A 22,602-nucleotide genomic window follows, 5' to 3' on the forward strand; every position below is an offset into this window, starting at 1 on the left:
TTTACATCCTCTAACCACTTACTGTCCATGTGCATACAGACTGTTGATATTTCTAAGGTAGTTCTGGGTCCTGCTTCTTCAGTGAATCCTTCCACCTGTCGGCAGGAGTCCAGGCAGGAGCCGGTGGGGCAGAGCCAGGCCAGCGTGGTGAGGCAGAGGGGGCTGGCGGCTTCCTTCCTCTGGCTGGCGTGGGACTGCGCTCCCCGCACTTAAACAAATTATCTTTCCCACGCTCCAGAGGATTTCTTCCAGAGGATTCAGTGTTTCCAGAAAAACTTTTGTTATCACAGTGGTGGCACCTCTTGCTCAGTGTGGCCGTGTGGCAGGCTTCACTCATTCATCTCATGTGATCTTCCCTAGGAATATTTGTTGGATGGATGAATTTCCACAGCCACCTCCGAAGGAGTCATTATCCCAGGTTTAGAGATGGAGAAATTCGGGGTCACTTGTCCAGGGTCACACAGCTGTTCAACGCAAACTCAGAGTGAGGAATGGGGTACGTATTCCAGGTAGTCCCATGAATCCATGGTGAGTTTCTTAATTTCTTCTCCTGCAACAGGCCCGGTACAAGCAGAGCCTTGACCCCACTGTGGACGAAGTGAAGAAGCTTTGTACGTCCTTACGCCGAAATGCCAAGGAGGAGCGGGTTCTCTTCCACTACAACGGCCACGGGGTGCCCAGGCCCACCGTGAACGGGGAGATCTGGGTCTTCAACAAGGTAGGTGCACCATCAAACGTTCGTGTGAACCCAGCCCACTTCTCCTGCTGCCTAAAGATGTGTCAGTGTTGGTGGTTGACCGCAGGCCCCGCTCGCCCATGGCTGCGTTGCTGTGCACTCCGCTTCTGCAGACTCCAGTGCAGTGAGGCTGGATAGGCGCGATGGGCCAGCAGTGAGGCAGGGAGTCGTGGGATCACCGCCCACTCAGCGATGGGGGCTGGGAACGGGCAGGCGGGCTGTTCCTGGCTCCAGCCTGGCCGGGGAACGACTGCCTGGAGGCCGCTGTGAGGTGCTGGCGGTGTGTTCTTCCTGCGGGAGGCAGGACTTGCTCACGCTTCTGCTGTGTGTGTCGCCCAGTGATCAGGTCTCTCAGTTCAGTTAGTCTTTCTTTGAGAACCAGCGATTTCCTGAGAGAAGAAAATGGTGCAGATTCCAGCGAGCTGGCACAGGCCGCCTGCAGACGCAGCCTGGGCTCTGCCCCACCACGGCCACGCTGCCGGCCGCCCGCAGCTCCTTTACCCAAGATGGCGGGTGGACGCCAGGGGTCGGCCGCCCCCTCCCGCCGTCTTCCGGGCCGTGCGCGGTAAGTCCCTCTCGTACCCGGTGTGCAAGGCGGGGCCTGGAGGTGTGCAGCGTTTGGTGCCACGTAACCGCCAGCCGGGCGAGAAGATGCACCTTGGGAGCACACAGCGCAGTCTCCCTCTTCCCTGCCAGGGTCACCAGCACAGCAGGTTCCAGTATAGCGTTACCTTCCGTCCTTTACGGCATGTCCACTTTCGTGTGTCTGTCCAGGCGTGTTGGGGGGCAGGTGCTTTCTGTTGATGGGGTTGGGATCCTCCTGTGCCCGCTGCACCCGCTCCCTATTCTGCCCGGAAGACCCGTCCCTGCAGCTTCGGTGCCTCTGCCTCCCCTTAGCCCCACTGTCGGGCGTGGGGACGCCTGAGGAGCTGCTTGGTGCCTCCTGTGCAGGCGTATGTCCAGGTGGTTCCCGTTGTTGTTCTGTCCTAAACTGCCTGTCTTTGTCCCCAGCCCTGTGGTCAGGACTTGCTTTTTCTGCCCAGCGTGGGGGGTAACGCAGGTGTCCCCAGTGGCCGTGACATTGAGCACCTTCTGATCTGTTGTTGGCCGTCTAGGCTTCCTCATCTTGAAGTCACACTCTCCATTTTTCACTTGGGTTGGTGTGTCATCTTCTTACTGATTTCAGAGAATTCTTTATATTCTGGACAGTAACACTTTATCATTTTTATGAGTTACAAGTGTCTGCTTTTAATTTATGGCTTGGTTTCTTGGTTTGTTTCTGTTCTCTTAATGGCGCCCCTAGAGGACGGGAGTTCTTCATTTTCACGTGGTCATCCCGGTCAGTCTTCCTTTGTCGGGTGGGCATTTTGTATCCTCTTTAAGAAGACTTCCCTTGTGCCATCTTGGAGAAAGGTGTTCCACTTTGTTCTTCCAAAAGGATTGTGTTTTTGTCTATTACATTTAGGTCTTTAATCTACCTGAAATGGATTTTGTACATACTGTTAGGTAGGGTTCATGCTGTGTTTTTTATCCCTCATGTAATGGACACCTACCTGTTCTGTTCCCGTCTAATGCCAACTCTGAACAAAATCCGATTTCTACCGTGTGTGGGCCTGTTTCTGAGCACTGTGTTCTGTTCCGTGGCTCTGCCTCTATGTGCCAGGGAACTGTGTTAACGAGTATTGGTTTCCAGTGAGTCTTCGTATTCAGGAGAGCAAGTTCCTCTTTTTTGTTCTTCAGTTCTTCTTGGCTGTTCTTGGATCTTCCAGTAAAGTAGTAACTCAGGGGCACCTGGTGTCTCAGTCGGTGAAGCATCTGCCCTTGGCTCAGGTCATGATCTTAAGGGTCCTGGGATCGAGTCCTGCATCGGGCTCCCTGCTCAATGGAGAGTCTGCTTCTCTCTCTGCCCCTGCTCATGTTCACGGTCGCTTGCTCTCTCTCTCTGCCCCCTGCGTCAAATAAATAAATAAAATCTTAAAAAAAAAAAATTAGTGAATCAACTTGTAAACCAGTTAATTAATGGTGGGGAAGATTCAGCATCTTTATAACGTTCAGTCTACAAAACTATACTCTTTTTAAATATCTGTCAATAGTATTTCAAAATTTCAAAAGCACGGAGCCCGACGTGGGGCTTGATCACACAAACCATGAGATCATGACCTGAGCCCAAACCAAGAGCCGGATGCTTTAACTGATTGTGCCACCCAGTCCCTCCCTTATTTTTTTAGTTTTTATTTAAAAATTTTATTTATTTATTTTAGAATGGATGGGGGTGGGGAGTGGGGGGAGAGAAGGAAAAGGAGAATCCCAAGCAGACTCTGTGCTGAGCACAGAGCCGACACAGGGCTTGATCCCATGACCCTGAGATCACAACCTGAGCAGAACCCAAGTCAAACATTTAACCCCACTGAACCCCCCAGGCATCCCTATTCATGGGTCTTTAAAAAAAATTATCATTATCAATAGACTTTAGTTTTTGGAGCAGTTTTAGTTATAGAAACATTGGGAGGTACTGAGTGTCCCATGCACTCTGTCCCTCCCCCACCCTCACTGGCATCGGCACAGGCGCTTGCCATACTTCCTGATCAGTACTGTTCCGTGCGGACCTGCTCTTGCACTGCACACTCTGTGGGTTTTGCCAGATGCCAGATGCATATGACACCATCACGGTGTCATATGGGGCACTTTGACTGCCCTGAGATCCTGTGCTCTGCCCTTTATCCCTCTAGACCTCCCTCCCCTGCCCCCCAGCAGCCAGGGACACTCCCAGTCTCTGCAGTTGTGGCTTTCCCAGAGTGCCACAAAGTTGGCTGGGATCCTACAGTCTGTGGCCCTTCTCACATTGGCGTTTTTTCAGTCAGGGGTACACATTTAAGGTTCCCTCCTGTGTTTTTGTGTCTTGATGACTTACTTCTTTACCACTGAGTAACACTTCATTGTCTGGATGGACCCCTGTTGGGGGACATCTTGGTTGCTTCTGGGTTTTTGGCTATTGTGAATAATGCTGTTATAACGTTTTGTGTTTAGGTTTTTGGATAGACATAAGGTTTATCTAATTTGGGTAACTACTAGGAGTGCATTGCTAGATCAGATGATATGTGGAGCTTTCTAAGCAACTGCCAAACTGTCCTCCAAAAGGGCCATGTCAGTTTGCCTTCCCAGCAGCAATGAATGTGAGTTCCCAGTGCTCCCCATCCTGCTAAGCATTTGTTGTTGCTAGTGTTTGGATTTTAGCCCTTCTAATTAGGTGCGCCGTGGTGTCTCATTGTTGTTTTAATTTGCAATTCCTTAATGACATATGATGTGGAGCATCTTTTCATCTACTTATTGGCCATCTGTGTACCGTCTTTGGTGGGGTGTCCATGTCCATATCTTTGCCTCCTTTTTTTTTTTTTTTTTTAAGTAGGCTCCACACTCAGCATGGAGCCCAGTGTGGGGCCTAAATTCATGACCTGAAGATCAAGGCCTGAGGTGAGATCAAAAGTCAGCCAACTGAGCCACCCAGGTGCCCCTCTTTTGTCCACTTCTGCATATGGTTGTTTTCATACTTACTTTTTAGAAAGAATTCTTTTTATATATTAAATGCATGGCCTTTATCAGTGTGTATTCTGTAAATACTTCCTCGCAGTATAGGACTTGAGTTTTCATTCATTCAGTAGTGTGCATTGACTCTTTGATGAGTCCAGACCAGTTATTCTCTAGAATGCCCCACATTTTAAGTTAATTTGTTTTTTTCATAAGATTATATCTGGCTGGATTAAAGGCAAGACCAAACGCCATGCCATCCACAGGGATGCACTGTAAATACAAAGATAAAGGTTGGATCCAAGAGAGGGTTCATGCAACTACTAGTTGTAAGAGAGCTAGGGTGGCCCTGGTCCTAATCAGAAAATGGACTTTGAGACACGAGTGTTGCCAGAGGTGAAAGAAGGACATTTCTTTTTTTTTTTTTTTTTTTTAAGATTTTATTTATTTATTCATGAGAGACACAGAGACAGAGAGGCAGAGGCACAGGCAGAGGAAGAAGCAGGCTCCATGCAGAGATCCTGATGTGTGGGACTCAATCCCGGGACCCCAGGATCCCACCCTGGGCCAAGGGTGGTGCTAAACCGCTGAGCCACCCAGGCTGCCCAAGAGAGACATTTCAGAATGATGAGTGGTCAGGTCACCAGAAGGACATAAACCATCCTGAATGTATATGTGCCTGATAGGAGAGTTCAGAATACACAGAGAACAATTGCTAGAACCAAAGCAGGAAAGCAGCAAATCCACGATTCTAGTTGGGGCTTTGAATAACCATTGATCAGTAATCAATAAGTTACAACTGACATTAAAATTACAGGTAAGGTTGATAATTAAAAACCCACAAAGAAAAAAAAAAACCCACAAAGAAAACTGCAGACATAGTATGTTATTTCTAGTTAAAAAAAAATTCAGTTACTAATATAAAAGATTGGCACCACAGACCTCTGTCCAAGCATTGGAAAATGTGCACATTCTCCGGTACAGGTGCGGCATCCAGGAGAAGGGCCATGGGCCACGTCACACACGTCTCCTTAAAGGTCTGGAGGATGGATATCATCAGAGTAGATTCTCTGACCATAGAATCTGGAATTGTAGTATATCTGGAAAATCTTCAGATATTTGGAAGTTGAATGATGTGTCAAAAAAGATAGCACAAAGGAAAGATAATTCGAACTAAACAATGAGAATAAGACTTGCCAAGATTTGCTGGACACAGTTAACGCCATGCTTGCTTGGAGATGTATACCCTTAAATCTTTATACAAAAAGGCAGAAAGGTTTGAAATTAAAATCTCAATTTCTACCTTAAACTAGAAAATGATGGGCCCACTAAACTTAAAGTAAATTGAAAGAATGAAGTAACAGCACAAATCAGTAAAACAGAGGACAGGCAGTAGAGAGAACTGGCACTAACATTTTTTTTCTAGCTGATGCGTCTCTAGGTAGGTAGATCAAGAGGAATAGAGAAGACACGATCCACATTTGGAAATGAGAGGGCGGACATCACCACACATCCTGTAGACATAGAGAAGATGAGGACAGATTAGTATTTTATGACAATAGATTTAACAACTTAGATGGGAAATGCCTTTTAAACATACAACTTACCCAAAGTGACCCACAGTGAAATAGAAAACCTGAGTAGCCCTGTATCAATCAGAGACACTGAATTCGTAGTTAAAAGTCTTACAGGTTGACTCCTAGATGAGTGGATATTTTTCTTTAAATATCATCTTACCAGCAAACTGTTTCCTGACCAGTGTATATAAACTGTTAAAGCATATATGGCAAAAAGGCATTTGGGAAGTGTTCTTCATAGAGCATGAGGGGCACAGGTGGTGTCAGAACTGAAGAGCGAGTATCCCTTATGCATGGTGGTTTGAGAACTACTCCTCTATAAACCTGCTTCTCAAGTAGGATAAGACATCTGAGACTTGGTTAAGGTTTTATATCTTAGCATCAAGGGAATCATATTTTTTTAAGAAACTTTCAAGCTCTTCTAAAGAAATAGGCCCAAGTTTTCCAGTACTTCTGAAGAAATAGATTCTTTACTGATGGTCTTCCTTCAGCTCTTGCAGAGAAACACCAAGTCCTAGAGATCTTCAGAAAAGTCAAGTTTACAACAAAATTAACAGCTTTTTTTTTTTTTTGACTCTTCTGCACTCTCAATATGGATAAAGTAACGATTATAACAAATGATTAATAGGATCTGGCACAAATGTTGCTCTTTAAAATTGCAAGTATGTTTTTGATAATTGTGCATTTAAAAACCTCTATGATCCATCTTTCAACAGGATCAATAATGAACTGTATATAAAGCAGAATGAGAACAAGAATGTCACTATGTGTTAGAGAACTGGTTTTCAAAACCAATAAATTCTCTTATTTAAGTGATATTTATTTAGAATTGTTCATGGATTAACCAGTTCTTTAACTGTAATAAAGGCAGAGCAGGAGTCAACAAAGCTGTGAGCCTTCAGCCTTCAGGGTTTTGAGGGGCTGAGGGTTTGCTTGTGGCTCACACTCCGGAGTTGTTGACAGCCACGTGTAGGCCACCAGGCCTGCTCTTTACGCCTGACATTTCTGGGCCTTCAGCTGCTGCCTACTGGGTGATGTGTTCAGAGAACACCCTTTGGAAAGAAGATGAATCTGCTATGCCCCCTCCTTGGCCAATGGCCGCACATAAACAGCTTTGCGGTGCCGGGCACACAGGGTGATGCGTGAGGTCAGAGGGAAGCAGCCGCCTCGGGTGGCTGTCCAGGAGGCCCTTGGGAGGAGGCTGTGAGCGCAGCTGCAACGTCTGACTCACACTTGGAGGTTTCTGGCAGAAGATGCACTCGAGTCTTCTCAGAAATGGGGAGGTACTTCTTCAGAGGTGCGCCACTTTCCCCAGCAACCAAGTGCCACTCGCCCCCCTTGTCCTTGTGCCACCGCCCCTGAACTTGACCCAGTCCCGAAAGATGGGCTCATGAAACAAGGGGACCCTTTTTTTCTTGATCTTTAATATAACCTGACAGATGAAGTGGGTTGTAATGAATAAATTATCTAAAACCGGGATCTCTGGGTGGCGCAGCGGTTTGGCGCCTGCCTTTGGCCCAGGGCATGATCCTGGAGACCCGGGATCGAGTCCCACGTCCGGCTCCCGGTGCATGGACCTGCTTCTCCCTCTGCCTGTGTCTCTGCCTCTCTCTCTCTGTGACTGTCATAAATAAATAAAAATAAATCTTTAAAAAAAAATAAATTATCTAAAACCTATTTCAGTTTTTTTGTTTGAAATGAAACCATGGCCTTGAGTTTTTTGTTTGTTTGTTTGTTTGTTTTTAAGAGAAAGGAGAAATGCTTGGGTTGAGGAATTCCCTGAACCTGTAGCTTTGCGGGAAGAAACCAAACCTCTACATGAAAGGCCCTGGGCATCCGGGAGGCCTCCTGCGCACAGAGGGGCCTCGCACTCGTCCGGCCTGCACAGGTGGTTCCACCGTGATGATGTGGGACAGAGCAACAGCTGTGCACTGGACATTGGTTCTGTTCTCTGCTCCTGGCTCCGCAGGCCTGTTCGCAGGCTGTGATTCTGGCCTGAAGCCTGACAAATGCCCAGGGTCTTTCTGAGATGGGAAATGAGATCTACCTGCACTATTCTAATAAGAATTAGTTCTCAAAGCTCATTTTCCTCAGTGGTATAATAGAGTTGATTTTGTATTTCCCAGCAGGCACAGATTTCCACACTTCTGCGACCTCACTAACCTGAGCACGCAGCTGCAGTTGTAGATGAGATCGCCTCTTGTACGAGGCGAGGTTCTCACCAGGGCAGAGTCTCCCTTGGTGTGCATTGGTGATGTCCGGAAACCTTCTTGATCTGCAACCGGGCGGGGACGCTGCCAAACATCACACGGTGCCTGGATCCACCCCCACACCCAGTGATCAGCCCAGATGCCCCTAGTGCCAGGCTGAGAGGGTGCAGGGAGGGTGCTGGGGAGTGGATACAGAGAGGGGCTCTCTTCCCCACCATGCCCAAGAGGCCCCGTCCACTTCCGGCTCTGCCTGGTGGAGCGCTTGCCAAAGGCTTCAGGCTTGTGCGGGTAATAGTGCCTGCTTATTCTAAAATAGTAGATGAACGTAGAAGTATATACAGTAAACCCTGGAGGCCATCCTTTCCCTCCTTCCTTTAAGTAGTTTGGTACATTTTGTCTTTTTAGAAAGTACAAGTAATTTTTGTTGTAAAAGATTCCAAGAGAGCAGAAGTATAAAGGTAACACAACTCTACCCCGAAACACACACCTTTACCTGCCCAGCCTTTGCTAGTTCAATGCTTATCCCTTTGGTACCATTTATGTGACTTGTTCGTTGGACAGACGCTTCTCATTACGTGCGGACGAGCAGAGCCCAGGTGCCAGGCTCGTGTGCTTCACACACAGAGCCTTCTCCTTTTCTTCCCTAAAATGATGTCATTGTCTGTGCAGTGTTCTCAGATGTGCACTTTTTAAATCATAATAAGCCTTGGATGTCTTTCCATGTCCACATGTAACAAGCCCAGTTTTTTTAGGGCTGTGTGGTGTTCCATGATGTGGCTGTATGGACACTCCTTTCCTTAATGGTCCTTCATGTGGGCCGTGCAAGGATCCAGGATAGGCTGTGATGGTCCATGAAGGCCGTTGGGGCCTTGCTGTGGCCACATCGGGATGTGGGCCCCAGACCCCTTCCCTCCAGCACTCCCCTTATATCCCTCTGCTCTTGTCCTCTGCTTGATTGGAGACGTCTCACCATGTCCACATCCCACAGGGGAAAGAAGAAGGAAGAGCTGAACAGGAGGGTGGCACTGATAGTTTGGACACATCGCTTCTGATCAGGTCCCGTTGGCCAGAGTTTGGCTGTGAGATCAGATTGAGCTACAGAGGAAGCTGGGAAATGTGCTTAGTGAGAACTTGCATTGGTGAAGAAGAGGGAGAAAAGAGAGGCCAGCCGTCTCTTCCACCGTGGCATCTAGATAGCTGACAGGTTTTTACCAGCAGGAGCATCGTACATCCTCGTACATACATTTCCGTGTGTACATGCAAGTATTTCTGTAGGATGGACACCTAGAAGTCAAAGGGATGTACATTTTAAAATGTGTCCGTGCCACCAAATTGCCTTCTAGAAGAGCTTCTTGGGACACCTAGGTTGGGTGCCTCAGCTGGTTGAGCATCTGACTCTTGATTTCAGCTCAGGTCATGATATCAGGGTCGTGAGATCAAGCCCCATGTTGGGCTCCATGCCTGGGAGTCTCCTTGAGATTCTCTCTCCTTCTGTCCTCCCCCCCCAAAAAAATAATAATAAAAATTAAAAAGCTTCTTTATTACACACCTACCAACTGGTGCTTTGTTGAACACATCCTGGTCCATCCATCCTCTGTATTTCTTTACACCGTTCTGGATAGATGATTCTCATTGATTCATCTATAGCCTGAAATTCTTCATAATCCTTCATCATTCCTGCTGCTCTGAGAGTTGCATGTTTGTATTTCCTGCCAGTTTGTGTGTTTCGTATTGTTGGTCTGAGCACACAAACACTCTAAAACTACTATCACGTGTGTTATACCCACTTTGTTCCTGAATTGCTTGCCATTGGTGTGTGTTTTGTCAGAATTACATAATTTTTGTGTTATTATATTTCTCTTTAGGTCTTTTAAGTTTTGTGAATTAAGAGGACTTTCTTGTACCAAAATACAGATCTTTTATTCTGTTTTATATTTAGTTTTAAAATCTATCCTGATTTGGGATCCCTGGGTGGCGCAGCGGTTTGGCGCCTGCCTTTGGCCCAGGGCGCGATCCTGGAGACCCGGGATCGAATCCCACATCAGGCTCCCGGTGCATGGAGCCTGCTTCTCCCTCCGCCTGTGTCTCTGCCTCTCTCTCTCTCTCTGTGACTATCATAAATAAATAAAAAATTAAAAAAAAAAAAATCTATCCTGATTTGATTTTTTTTTTATATGTAGAATCCCAGATAGCAGGATTGAATGGCTAGTTAGATTTTACAGTGTCATGTACTGAATTGTTGTTCTTTCTTCACTGAGTTAAAATGCCACCTTCATTATAATTATATATGTAGGTCTATTTCTGGATGTTCTCTTCTGTTTTGTTTTGTTTTTTTTCTCACCCTCCCTAATACCATCCTGTAATTACCGTGGATTTATAGTATACTTAATATCCGGTAGTGCGGGTCCCTACTCATTATTCTTTATTTAAAAATGGACATGTGGTTTTGGAGGTTTTTTTTTTTTTTTTGCGCAGTCCTCGTGCATTTCTCTTCTGCACTAACTTTAGAATCAGCTTGTCAAATTGCATTAAAGAAAACTCTTGCTGGTACTTCGGGCATGTGTTGACTTCATAAACTCCGTAGGGGAGCATTGACATCTGGAGAATCCTTCGGTGAAAGTGCTCACGGACAGCATTTCCAAGTGTTCTCTTCCGTAGTGCGGCGATGACCAGCCAGCCACAGGAGGAGGCGGTCAGCCAGGCGAAGCGGCACAGCGTCAGCAGAGTGGGGTCCCTCTTGGGGTACAGGTGTCTGCTCCCTGATGTGCACATACCTGTGTGTCCGGACGTTGCCTCATCCTGTCTAGGTTGACTTAGATCAGGCGCTTTGCTGTGTGTGTCCAGAAAGCCTCTGCCGGCCACCCCGTCAGTCACAGCCTTCCCTTGTTCTCTGCCCTGTTTTCCTGCCGCGTTCACACAGTCCTTGTGGCAACACCAGGGGCAGTGTTTGTGGCTCAGCCGTGAGAAACACAGTCACCTTCACTGCAAGCATACAGAGTTGATTCCCGCCAGCCTCCCCAGGCACACCAGCAGTGCAAGGAAGGGTAAATGAGGGTGGTGTTCTGTGCAGAAGGGTTGCTTCAGACCGCCGCCTCTGAGTGAGGATTGCCATCATTTCTTTAGTGAGGTGAGGAACATCCTGCTCTATGTTCACCAGTCATCACTCGAGAGAGTTTTCGAGTACTGAACAGTACAGTGTGTCCAGAAAAATATTTCACTTAATGGATTCACATTAATAAGTTTCTGTTCTGTGGTTTGAAAAAATCAGATTGCCAAATCCACTTGTATTGCTTAAGTGTGATTTTTAAGTCATCTGGAGGATTAAGTGCTTATGGGTATCTCTGGAGTAGAAGACACAGCAGGGAAACTATGCAAATGTAAGGGCCTTGGCAGCTCCTCAGGGCATCTCCCTGGCTAGCGAGGTGCATGGCATGTTCTAGAAGCATGCAGAAGTCACTGAGGAAGATGATGAGCAGGGAAGTGGTGCGCATGCACGTCCTTTAAGTGTGTAAGAGGAGGCTGTGGTTCCCGGGGTGGAAGAAGGAGTAAGGTAAATGATGAAGCCCTGGTGGGAGGACACACAGAAGGAAACCTCACTGGAAGGGGCCCGTATTCCCTGGAGACCTCCAGCTGCTGAACCCGGCGGCAGCTGCTGAGGGGCTCCGGGGCTGGGTGTCGGACTGTGGCTGCCATGCAGCACTCAGACGTCTGGGTACAGGGCAGGCACACGACGGAGGGCTTAGTCTGCCCTCTATGACGTACCAGGTGTACAGGCAGTGAGTCAGCCCTCCAAGCCGCCAGGCCCTGGGTGTCACACCTTCCTTGTCGTGCAGCTGCAGGTCCGTCATCCTGTCCAGGAGGCATAACTCACATGTGCACTGTTTTGTTTTCCAGAACTACACTCAGTACATCCCTCTGTCTATATATGACCTGCAGACGTGGATGGGCAGCCCATCGATCTTCGTCTACGACTGCTCCAATGCTGGCTTGATCGTCAAGTCCTTCAAACAGTTCGCCCTGCAGAGGGAGCAGGAGCTTGAGGTGAGGCACTCGCGCCCCCACCCTGAGCTTCCACTTGTTTCCTCCAGGCTGGGGTTGGGGGGTGACCCCCTTCATTCTCAGAGCACTCAGGGCACCATGGAACATTTGGTGCCACAGCTTGGGAGGTACTCGGCTCGAGCTTCGGGGCATATCTTTACATCTCATTTTACTTCATGTCATTTGATCTGAATAGAAATTAAGTGATGACATTAATAGTTGACTTGTGCTCCAGTGGTTTCTGCCCATGATAAGTGTTAAAATAAAGCAGACACATTGTAGGAGAAATGGACCCGTATCTGGGCAGAGCCATTCAGTTGTACATCTTAGTTGTGTGTGTGTGTGTGTGTGTGTGTGAGAGAGAGAGAGAGAGAGAGAGAGAGAGAGAGAGAGAGAGAGAGAGAGGATGAGAAACACCCCGCTAAGCTAGATACAGAAAACGAACGCAAATGTTTGCCATCGGTCACTTCTGTTTGAGGAGCTGGAGAGCCTGTGCCGCACTCGGCTCACGATGAGGCATTTCACTTGGTTGTTTTAGTTAATATTTGATGTTTGAACCAAACAGTGAATTCTGAAGAGAAATTGTAGAGGCATTTTCAATTAAGAGACCTCCATCCTGTGGTCTGCACGAGAGCGTGGGAATAAAATATTCTGCAGCCTCGAGGGGGTCATGAATCCCGATTGGTGCTAGTGCGGGAAGTTCTCAATTCCGGAACAGAAATGGTCCCAAGCACATGTTTCCTCAAGCCTTTTTGGGTCTATTCAATTTTAATGTATTGTTGTGCTTTTCATGTTTCATCAGAGGATGTGCCTGAAATAATCAGCAATAAAATTAGAAATTCTATTTGGTAGAACTTGAAATTAACATGTCATGCAGTTTAATATTTTATATTTATAAATTAAGTCCCTAATGCAGAACATTGCATAAGAGTGACTGAGAAATACAGTGCCCTTTATCCTTGGAAATGGAACCCCGCTCCACAAGGCATGATTTTTGCACTCTGTAATAGGAGGGGAAGTCTACGTCTTGTACCATTCGATTATTACCTTGCTTTTAGGCATTTCATGCACGTTAACCCAAGGGACAGGTTATCTAATGAGCACTAAAGACTCAGAACACCTAGAGGTGATTTGCTTTTCCTCACATCAACTAATAAATATTGCAAAAAAGATTTTTTTTTACATATAAAATATGTTATGTAAATGAAGATGGCAAAGAATGCTGCCTGATTTTCATCCCAATTCATGAGCTTTAGGGTAGTGAAGGAGACAGTACATCCGCCTCCGCAGATCACAGCGAGGTGGATGCAGCCTCTCCCCTTGCACCCCACCGAAGGCGGGCGCTTCCTGGGTGTGGACCTGAGCGCCGACTGCCCTGCACGTGCAGGTTTGCTCCATCACTACCTTGTGGTCTCTGCCTGTCACCAAGCCTTACTCAGCCTCAGAAAACTGTTCATTTTGGTGAGCGCAACAGAAAAGATTTCCATGCATCTTTTTTGGGGGAAAAATGTTTAATTGACTAATTCCTCATGGGGGAGAGCAAAAGAGAAATACGTTATCTGAAGTGGCAAATAGATGGCAGTGCAAAGTCATACCATATGTTTTATAATTAGTTCTGACTTTTATCTTCTTTTTTTTAATTACAGTGTAGATAAGTCTTGTGTTTTGCCATCACACTTACTATGATTGGCTATTGTTCAGTTGGTCTCTTGCATAAACAGCGGAAATTAAAATGATAAAATTGGCTCCCAGCTAATATCTTAATGTTTGTTTTAGTCATATTATGATGTGCTGCACAAACAGAAATCCTATATAGCCTCTTAGCTTGGTTCTTTTACATAATTCTTACCCACTCTGCAGTTGGTCACATTCTTTGTCAACTTACAATACATCATAATGGCTTTATTGGGTAGATGATGACGTGTGAGTTGAAAGAAGTTGGCAGGTGAAATGGTTGTGCCAACATTTTTTTTAGAAGGATAGTTCCATGCATGGAGCCCGATATGGGACTCGATCCTGGGTCTCCAGGATCACGCCCTGGGTTGAAGGCGGCGCTAAACCCCTGAGCCACCTGGGCTGCCCATTGTGCCAACATTTAAAAGGTAGAGGGTGAAAGTGATCGCACAGAACACGTAACAATTGTTACTCGGACCGGAGAGCCTCCAAGGTGCTAATGTTAGCACAGGTGTGACAGGAGTATGTTTGGAGGAGTGGCCTTGCCTCGTGGCAGGACCAGGAGATTCCCCTGAGGAGCGCTGTGGGTACAGCAGGAGGCGCCCCCCCAGAAAGCACAGCAAAAATTACTGGTCACGACTAGAACCGCATGGTGGCCAGGAAAACACATTGTCTATCACTCAGTCATCTTCTGTACATTTTTCATGTTGCTTTGTAATTTGAACGTGAGAGAGAGTCTCTGCTTTCAATGTTCTTTCTAATATAAGCATTTTTATTATTACCAAAGTAGCATGTAGTTAGTGCCAACATTTAAAATGTGCTATGGGGCAGCCCGGGTGGCGCAGCGGTTTAGCGCCGCCTTCAGTCCAGGCCGTGATCCTGGAGTCCCGGGATCGAGTCCCACATCGGGCTCCCTACATGGAGCCTCCATCATTCTGGTGCAGCTGCTTCGTTCCAGCTGCAGAGCTGTCACCGCAGGCTAGACCCTTTGCCTGTGTCTCTGCCTCTCTCTCTGTCTCTCTCTGTCTCTCCCCTCTCTGAATAAATAAATAAAATCTTTTTAAAAAATTAAAATAAAAGGTGTTATGGGCCAGCGATGGTGGAGCCGTCCTGCCGCACGTACCCCGCCAGGGCTCTGCTCCCGAAGGGAACCTCTCTTGTTCCTCTAGTGAGTCTCTGCAGGTGGAGACAATGTGCTTGCACTGGTGCTTCTTGATTCTAAAACATGGCAAATGTCAAAAACTCGAGGACTTGATTACAATTCACTGAGCAGCTGAATTGGGTGCTGTGGTTCCTATTTTATAATAGTTTGTTTGTTTCTTTGATTTTCCTGGAGACTTTCTCATTTCTTCTTGTCTTCGATCTTTCACATTTCCTGGGTTCCCAGAGTTGCAGGGATTGCGTGGCATCCCCCCAGCTGCTCCCCGTTGGCGTGGCTGTCCTGAAGGCGCCTCCGGGAGCTGCCGTCCTGGGGTCTCCCTTCACTGCCTGCCAGGTGCAGCCGCCGTTTCCCAGGTCCCACCTCGGCCTCTTTCTTGGTTTTCCTCCTGGTTCTGCCAGGGCACACCCTCCAGGCCGAAGCTGAGGAAGGATGGGTGGGGTAACCTTTCTCAGCCCTTCACTGAGTATCTACATCTGGATGCTTCCGGCGGGAGGGGATGGGACAGCTCTCTGCCAGTTTCTAAACCCGCAGAAGCTTGTCAGGAAGGTCTGTGGGGCGCTCCACGCCTTGTTCATGGTGCCGTCAGTGCCCTGGCCACTCTTACTCTCTGCTCTGGCACCCGCGGCTGCTGGTGTTCTCTCCTGCCGGCTACAGGACACCTGTGGGTGAGGCAGGGCCAGCACATCTGCCAAGTGGCCTTCCCTTTGCATCTGTGGCTGGCCCTGGGTGACTTGGGGTGCGAGTACTGGACGACCTGGGTGTGAATGCAGCCGTGTGGTGTGTGTGCAAGGCCTACAAGGCACCTGGGCATGGCAGTGGGCCTGGCGGTGGCTGTGGTGGTGGGCACAGTAACGCCCCTCGTTCCCCAGAGACACAAAGCCTGCATCCTGAACACGGTCTTCAGGGACTGCGACTGGTGCACGGCTGTTCCTAGGTGGCCAGCGGGGAGCATGTCTTCCCCACACCACGACTGTCCTGTACCGCTCCATCCACCTCTCCGCGGCCTCCTCTCCTCTTCCTGCCTGCTGGTGCTCTGCGACACTCTTCTTGTGATGCCTCCAAGCCAGTCCCTCATCTGCCCTCCGTCCTCTGCTCACTGTTGTCCAGCCCACGGCTGCTGGCCCGCCTGGCACCCCCGGCTTGCAGAGACCTGTTGTGTGGACCCTCGTCTCCACAGTGACAGACTCGCTCCTTTAGTGCCGGCTGAATCCACAGTAATGGAACCACCCTGTTTCCTGTTGGTGATCCTGTGTATGAACTGATACGTGATGCAGCATCGTCACGCATGCGTCTTAGCGACTACATTTTATGTCACAGTTAAACTAAGAACTTCTGACAAGAAAGGACTAACCGCAGACTCTTCATGTCTCTTCAGAACTTGTTAAATGTGCATTTTCTAGAACTGTAGGTAACGGTTCTGAGGTCTCACGGTCCTGACAGCACATCAGGTGGATGCCCATGGCCTTCACAGCCCAGTCTGCAGCCTGTGCCAGGGTCCTGCTTGTGCTGCGGTGCCCGTGGTGATGCCTGACACCGCAGGCTAGTTCCCAGCGTGCCTGCAGAGAGGCGCGGGTCCTGACTACTGTTGACTGCGAGGAGTCTGCGTGTGTGGATGTGTGATGTTCTCTGAGCACTTGGTGTGGGGATATGGGGGTACTGCTGCTGGCAGTGGCTTGAGGCACATCCGGCTCCATCATTCTGGTGCAGCTGCTTCGTTCCAGCTGCAGAGCTGTCACCTGTAGGTAGCAGAGAAATGAGAAGTCAGTTACACCATAGCTGTGTTCATGTTCTCCTTTAGGTTTTAAATGATGCTACTCTGTGGGCTTGCAAATAGCATCCCCCCTCTTCTCTGCATTACGTCCATCGCCCCATGTGCTAAATCTTCTGTTAGGTTTATGTAGATTGTTCTTTTCCATGCTGGAGGTGGGTGATGACACTGAGCTGTCTCCCATGTTGAAGAATGAAGCTCCCATGCGTTTGCAGGCGGGAATTCTCAGCTGGGGAAGTGGCCGGGGGCTCGGGGGTCTGGCTGCAGGTATAGTCACCATGCAGGGGCCATCCCATTTCCTGGGATGTCAGCTGCCTCACTAGCTGCCCTGCTTTGCCCCAGGTGCATCAGTAACTCTTTTTTAGCAAAGAAAACCTGAGTGCTTTCTGGGGAGGAGTGGTGAGGCTCATAGCAGGGCACCTGGCTCCAGGCACATGGGTGAGCAGTGGCTGTCCGATGACCCATTTTCAGGTGACACTGGTCTTCCAGCCCACACACTCCAGGCTGTGCCCGGTGATTGCCCTTCGCCTCTTGCTTCTCTGCACACATTCTAGACAGTTTCGTTCCCTCTTTTTAGTAAAGACTGGTCAAGTTCACTCGTCGATACCTTATACTTTCTGTATAATAAGCAGTAAGAATTCACAATAGGAAAGGTTTTCAAAACTAATAGTGATAAGAAATGTATAATGTACTTGATATTCTTGCACACACACACACACAACAGAATAGGGTTTCATTTGTAATTTAAGAAGAAATATTACCATTTCGACTGTTTATAGAAGAGAGAATGTGGGTTTAATCTAAAAACAAATACAGCAGGAGCCCCTTTAATTGGGATCCAACAGTGCCTGGCTGGGGAGAAGAAAGCCATCCTTTATGGAAATAAAAGACCCAGAGGGACAGCTGGCCCCCAGTGGGCTTTAGGGGGCTGCTATGCTGACCAGAAAACATAACAGCTCGTGGAAAAGCCGTGGTAAGAAAGCAGCCTCTAGAGCACCAGGACTGTCACTGTGAGTGGGCGCCGGGCAGCGAAGGGCCATGGGAGTGGGAAGGTGGCTTCAGAGGAGGTGCAGAGCAGGGCTGGGCTCCCCATGCCAGGGCCACTGCTGCTGGCACATCTTAGGTGGGCACAGCTCCCTTTTATTTGTGCCACATGTTCTGTTGCAGAGCATTTTACTTTTCATCCTATTGTCCACCTGTGCAACAGAAAGAACTCGATCAGCCCCCAGACTCTGCTGGACTGGCTCATAGGGAACCCTGAGATCTCTTCCGTCAGCTGCTGTTATAGTTCCCTGCCTGTAATCTGACTGCTCGGGGAGGAAGAGAAGTGATTTCTCTGCATGAAACGTTTTGGAGCTCTCATGGCTGATGGTACTGGGTGGACCCGGGGGCTAGGAGCGTGTGTTGCAGTTCGTCACATTTCAGGGCATAACTGCCCCTCTGCTTCCTTGCAAACACTTCCTGGGGCCCGCGGCGTCCTCAGCTGACCACACGCAGCCGAGTGTCACCGGGTAATCGGACAGCGAGGTGTATGTTGTCTTGCAGTATCTGTTCTACTGGTGTCCTCGGCTGTAATTTAGATCTGTTATGTAAGCCTGTCAAGGGCGCCTCAATTGAGGTAGACATTCGGGAAATATTTACAATTGTGGTCACATAAGTGCCTTCATATCTGAATAAACTACCTTTAATTGTCTTCTTTTGATATGTTCATGATTCATTGAATGTGTTTGGATTTTGATTAACTTCCATCAAATTTAAAAAGAAACAAAGAAAAAATGATTAATCCAGATTCATGAATATAAAGTACAAATTGTAGCCAAAACTGAGAGCGTCTCCAAAGATAAATCTAGAGCTTAATCATTTTATCTAACTTCATCTGTTTTAAAATACACCAGGATGTGCTCAGTATTCTAGAGCCCAGATCCTGACTGGTGCTCTGGGTTGTGATGCAGGCCGGTCTGCATGGCCTGTCCGCTCTCATGGGGCATCTCCCCACCACCAGCCCGGCCCAGAGCCAGAGGACACTAAGGTAATGGCCAGATACGCTCTCTTGCAAAGATCCTGGCGGCACAGGGCAGCAGAGCCTCTGTGGCAGCGTTTTTCTGTCTGTATTAACCAGGTAAACACAGAGCCACGCAGGGGGAGCAGGGTGGGTGGGAGGCTGCCACCCACATGGGGGACGGGGCCCCACACACAGGTGGTATCTGCACACACACAGCTCAGAGGCCAGGAGACATGCTCACCCCCCTGCTCCTCCCGAGCTGTGTGCCGTAACAGTCCATGCAGCATGGCTCAGGGAGGAAGGCATGTGGATGCAGCAGAGGGAACGAAACTGCGTCGTTTTGGAGCCAGTCATCTGTGTTGAAATGTCAATCCTAAGGATCTAATTGACAATTACTGAACACTGGACCACCAGCAGCAAATATACATCCTTGTCAAGTGTCGTGGGACATTCCTCAAAATAGAGCATGTCCTGGGTCATAACGCAGGCCTCAACAAATATGAAATAATTGAAGTCGCAGAGTATGTTCTTCAACCCTAGTAGAATCACCTAGAAGTCAGCGATAGGAAGATAACAGAAAAATGTTGGAGTAAAATTAACAACACATAAATGATGGGTCAGAGGTTCCTACTTGCCTGAGTCCGTTTGGGCTACTGTAACGGAACAGCATAGGCCGGGGGCTTGTGAAGGACAGAAATGCACATCTCACAACTCCGGAGGCTGGAGTCCTAGGTGAAGGCGCCAGCGTGGGCTGGTGGGGGCCTTCTCCCTGTGTCCGTACTCGATGGAAGGGGCTTCTCTGACCAGGCGCTGGCCCCACTCCTGAGGGCTCTACCCGAGGGCCCCACCTCCCAGAACCACAGCCACAGCGTTACCTTAGGAAGCTACGGGAGGAGAACCACATGAACCCGGAGCAGCCACAAGAAAGACCAGAGTGGCCGTAAGAGCAGAAATCACTGGCATTGAAAACAGAGAAAGAGAAAACCCAGGAAGCAGAAAGCTGCTTCTCAGGAATCATCAATAGCACGGATGAATCTCTGGCAAGACCAACACACAGGGGAGGAAGGAAGAATCCGGATCCTGCAGCCATTAAAAGAACAATACAGGAATACTGTGGACAACTTCACACTCAGGAATTCGACAGCTTCCAAATATGGACCAGTTCCTGCAGAACCACAAACAAAAGCCCAGACCAAGATGCGATACATCATGTGAACAGTCTAATAACCACTAAAGAAACTGAATTTGTAATTTAACAGTTCCTGAAAAGGAAGTCTCCAGGCCCAGGTGGTTTCACTGGAGAATTGCACCAAACGTCTGAAGAAGCATTCATACCAGGGGGGTGCACAAAGCTTGCCCAGAAGGTGGAAAAAGGAGGGAATTTTGTTACCCTGCTGTGGAAGGGGACCCACAGGACAAAAGGGAAAAACAAAACACCGCAAACCACTCTCACACACTTAGATGTAGAAATCCTCAAGCAAATAATAGATTGGTTCTAGTGATCTCTGAAAGGAATTATACTCAATGACTCAGTGGGATTATTCCTGACATGCAAGTCTGGCTTAATTAAAAAATAAAAAACAACAACAATGAATGGGACTCACCTCTCCAATAGACTAGAGAAGAAAGACCATGTGATCAGTTGATGCAAAAAAAAAAAAAAATTTGACAAAATCCAGCATGCTTCCATGTTAAAAACATAATACCTCTTAGGGATGCCTGGATGGCTCAGCAGTTGAGTGTCTGCCTTTGGCTCAGGGTGTGATCCCAGGGTTCTGGGATTGAGTCCCACATTGGGTTCCCTGTGAGGAGCCTACTTCTCCCTCTGCCCGTGTCTCTGCGTCTCTCGTGAATGAATGAATGAATGAATGAATGAATTATATATATATATATATATCTTTGAGGGGAAAAAAAAAAAACCTCTTAGCAAACTAGGGAAAGCGGAGAATGTCTTCAGCTGGACGGAGAGCCTCTCTGTCCTCGTACTCATGGTAAGAGACTGTTTCTCCCCGAGATCAGCAGCGAGGCAGGACTGTCTGCTCCCAGCATTCTTACTGCACGTGATGTTGGCAGGCCCGGCCAGCAGCAGACGGTAGGAGGAGATCATCCCTTCCAGGGAGATGAGAGCAAAACCACAGTGAGGCACGCTTCACACTCACCAGGACATCTAGAATAGAAAAGAAGGGTGATTCTCAGAGCTGGCAAGGACATGGGGGACTCAGGAGCCCTCACGTGCTGGCGGGAGCGCAAGGTGCGGCGGCCGCTTGGAACAGAGCCTGCTGGCTCCTCACCTGTTACACTGGGAGCCGCGGTGCAACCCAGTGATTCCACTCCCGGCTTGTACCCAAGAGAGCTGAAAACATATGTTCACACAGACACGTGCACACACGTGTTCATAGCAGCGCTATTCGCAAAGCCAAATGGAAATTCTCTTCTTGAAGTAGAAGGCTGCAGGATTCCTCGGCACCCCCTTTCCTTGGCTGCTGACCGTGTAGGAGTCACTGGGGGTAGAATTTGGTTGCAGATTCGAACTAAGCATCCTCACTGAGGTACAGAATGGTTCTAGAGCATGTTAGAGACTGTTCAGTTGCTAACAGCTAGAAGACTTCGCACAGTGGAAGGTCCATTTGGAGGAGCTCTCCAGGTGATGGTGACAAACGCGCTACAAAGAGGCTCTTTTCTGCCCTTTGACAGGCAGCTCTGAGGGCTCCGGGGCATCAGGGAGGCCTTCATCCAACAAGACTGACTCCTGGTCTCCTGGACAACTGGTGGCCCCCAGCTGTGGGTACCAGGGGCTGTGACATTGCTACTTAGTATTTGATAAGATGCAAACTTATATACGTTACTGATGAGAAATTCCTGCTGCTTTTACCTGCTGGTTTTAGGACAGTGTCACGTGATAGAGGCTGCATCACTCTGAAAGGAGCTGGGTCAGCAGTACCCGGAGTCCTTGACGGACCTCAGTCTCTCTGCACTTTGCAAGGTGTCCACAGTAAGCAGGCGTCTTTGAGTTGAGCACAGAAGTTGCTGTAACCAAAACCAATTACCAAGTCCATGTTATTTGCACAAGTTCACCTTTTACAGGCCCCTGAAGTTGCCAGTACTTTCATCTCCTTATAGAGGTGTCTTGTGTGTGTGTATGCCTTGGGAAAAAGCAGCGTGATGTCAGAGTTTCATGGAGAAAATGAGAGACGCAGGCGTGCCCCCGGCGGCCCCTGCAGCAGTGCTTTCAGAGATGAGTGTTTCCTGGCCCTCACGAGCTCCGCGTGACCTACACGCGTGGGACACGGAGCAGATGTCTCTGTTGGATCTGCTTGCTGTGTATCACATCTCCAGAGTTTTCTGGACCCTTCCCAAATCCTCCAGAAGGCTCTAGTGAGCTTTGAAACTTGAGATTGTTTCATGTGTTTGAGTCTCTAGATTCCCCAGAAGAAACCCCCTTGGGTGAAGGTGCGCGTTGGGTGATGCTGGCGCTGCTCTTGCGGGTGTCTGGGCGGCTTTTCAGAGTTCCCTGAGTTGCCGGTAGTTACCATACGTGCAGGCTGTTTCCAAAGAGTGAGTTCGATTAAAAGGTCAGTACGAAACCAAAATAACGTGTGGGAAATACCTCATCCGTTAAGATAGGTATTTGTCTTTCTAGGTTAGCACACCGGCAAAATAGTGATTCGTTGGTGGAATCCTTGGCCTTGAATGCCATTTTTTAATGTAAATATTAGCATCCTACTTATCCCTAAAGCGGAGTTTTCACCTGCCTTCTGTGTGCCGGGCAGTGTGGTGGGAAGGAAGGGCCCCTGACCAAATGCTTCCTACTGAACAGCTGACGCCAGGTCCCTGCAGCTCATGTGCAGCTAGACCACCTGCTCCCTGTTGATACAATGACCACGTGCTGCAAGGAGCTTGTGAAGAAGTC

General features: G+C 48.3%; 1 protein-coding gene across 2 annotated transcripts in view; it reads left to right on the forward strand.

Moving 5' to 3' along the window:
- The window catches only part of RPTOR (regulatory associated protein of MTOR complex 1), a 330,129-nt gene that overhangs the window by 132,724 nt on the left and 174,803 nt on the right, over nucleotides 1–22,602 (forward strand). For both annotated transcript variants that reach the window (XM_041723779.1, XM_041723780.1), the window contains exons 4-5: nucleotides 560–718; nucleotides 11,943–12,089. In XM_041723779.1, coding sequence (XP_041579713.1) covers nucleotides 560–718; nucleotides 11,943–12,089 — 306 coding nt within the window. The remainder of the gene's footprint in view (nucleotides 1–559; nucleotides 719–11,942; nucleotides 12,090–22,602) is intronic.

This window comes from Vulpes lagopus, chromosome 12, assembly GCF_018345385.1.
Source record: "Vulpes lagopus strain Blue_001 chromosome 12, ASM1834538v1, whole genome shotgun sequence".
Taxonomy (NCBI): domain Eukaryota; kingdom Metazoa; phylum Chordata; class Mammalia; order Carnivora; family Canidae; genus Vulpes; species Vulpes lagopus.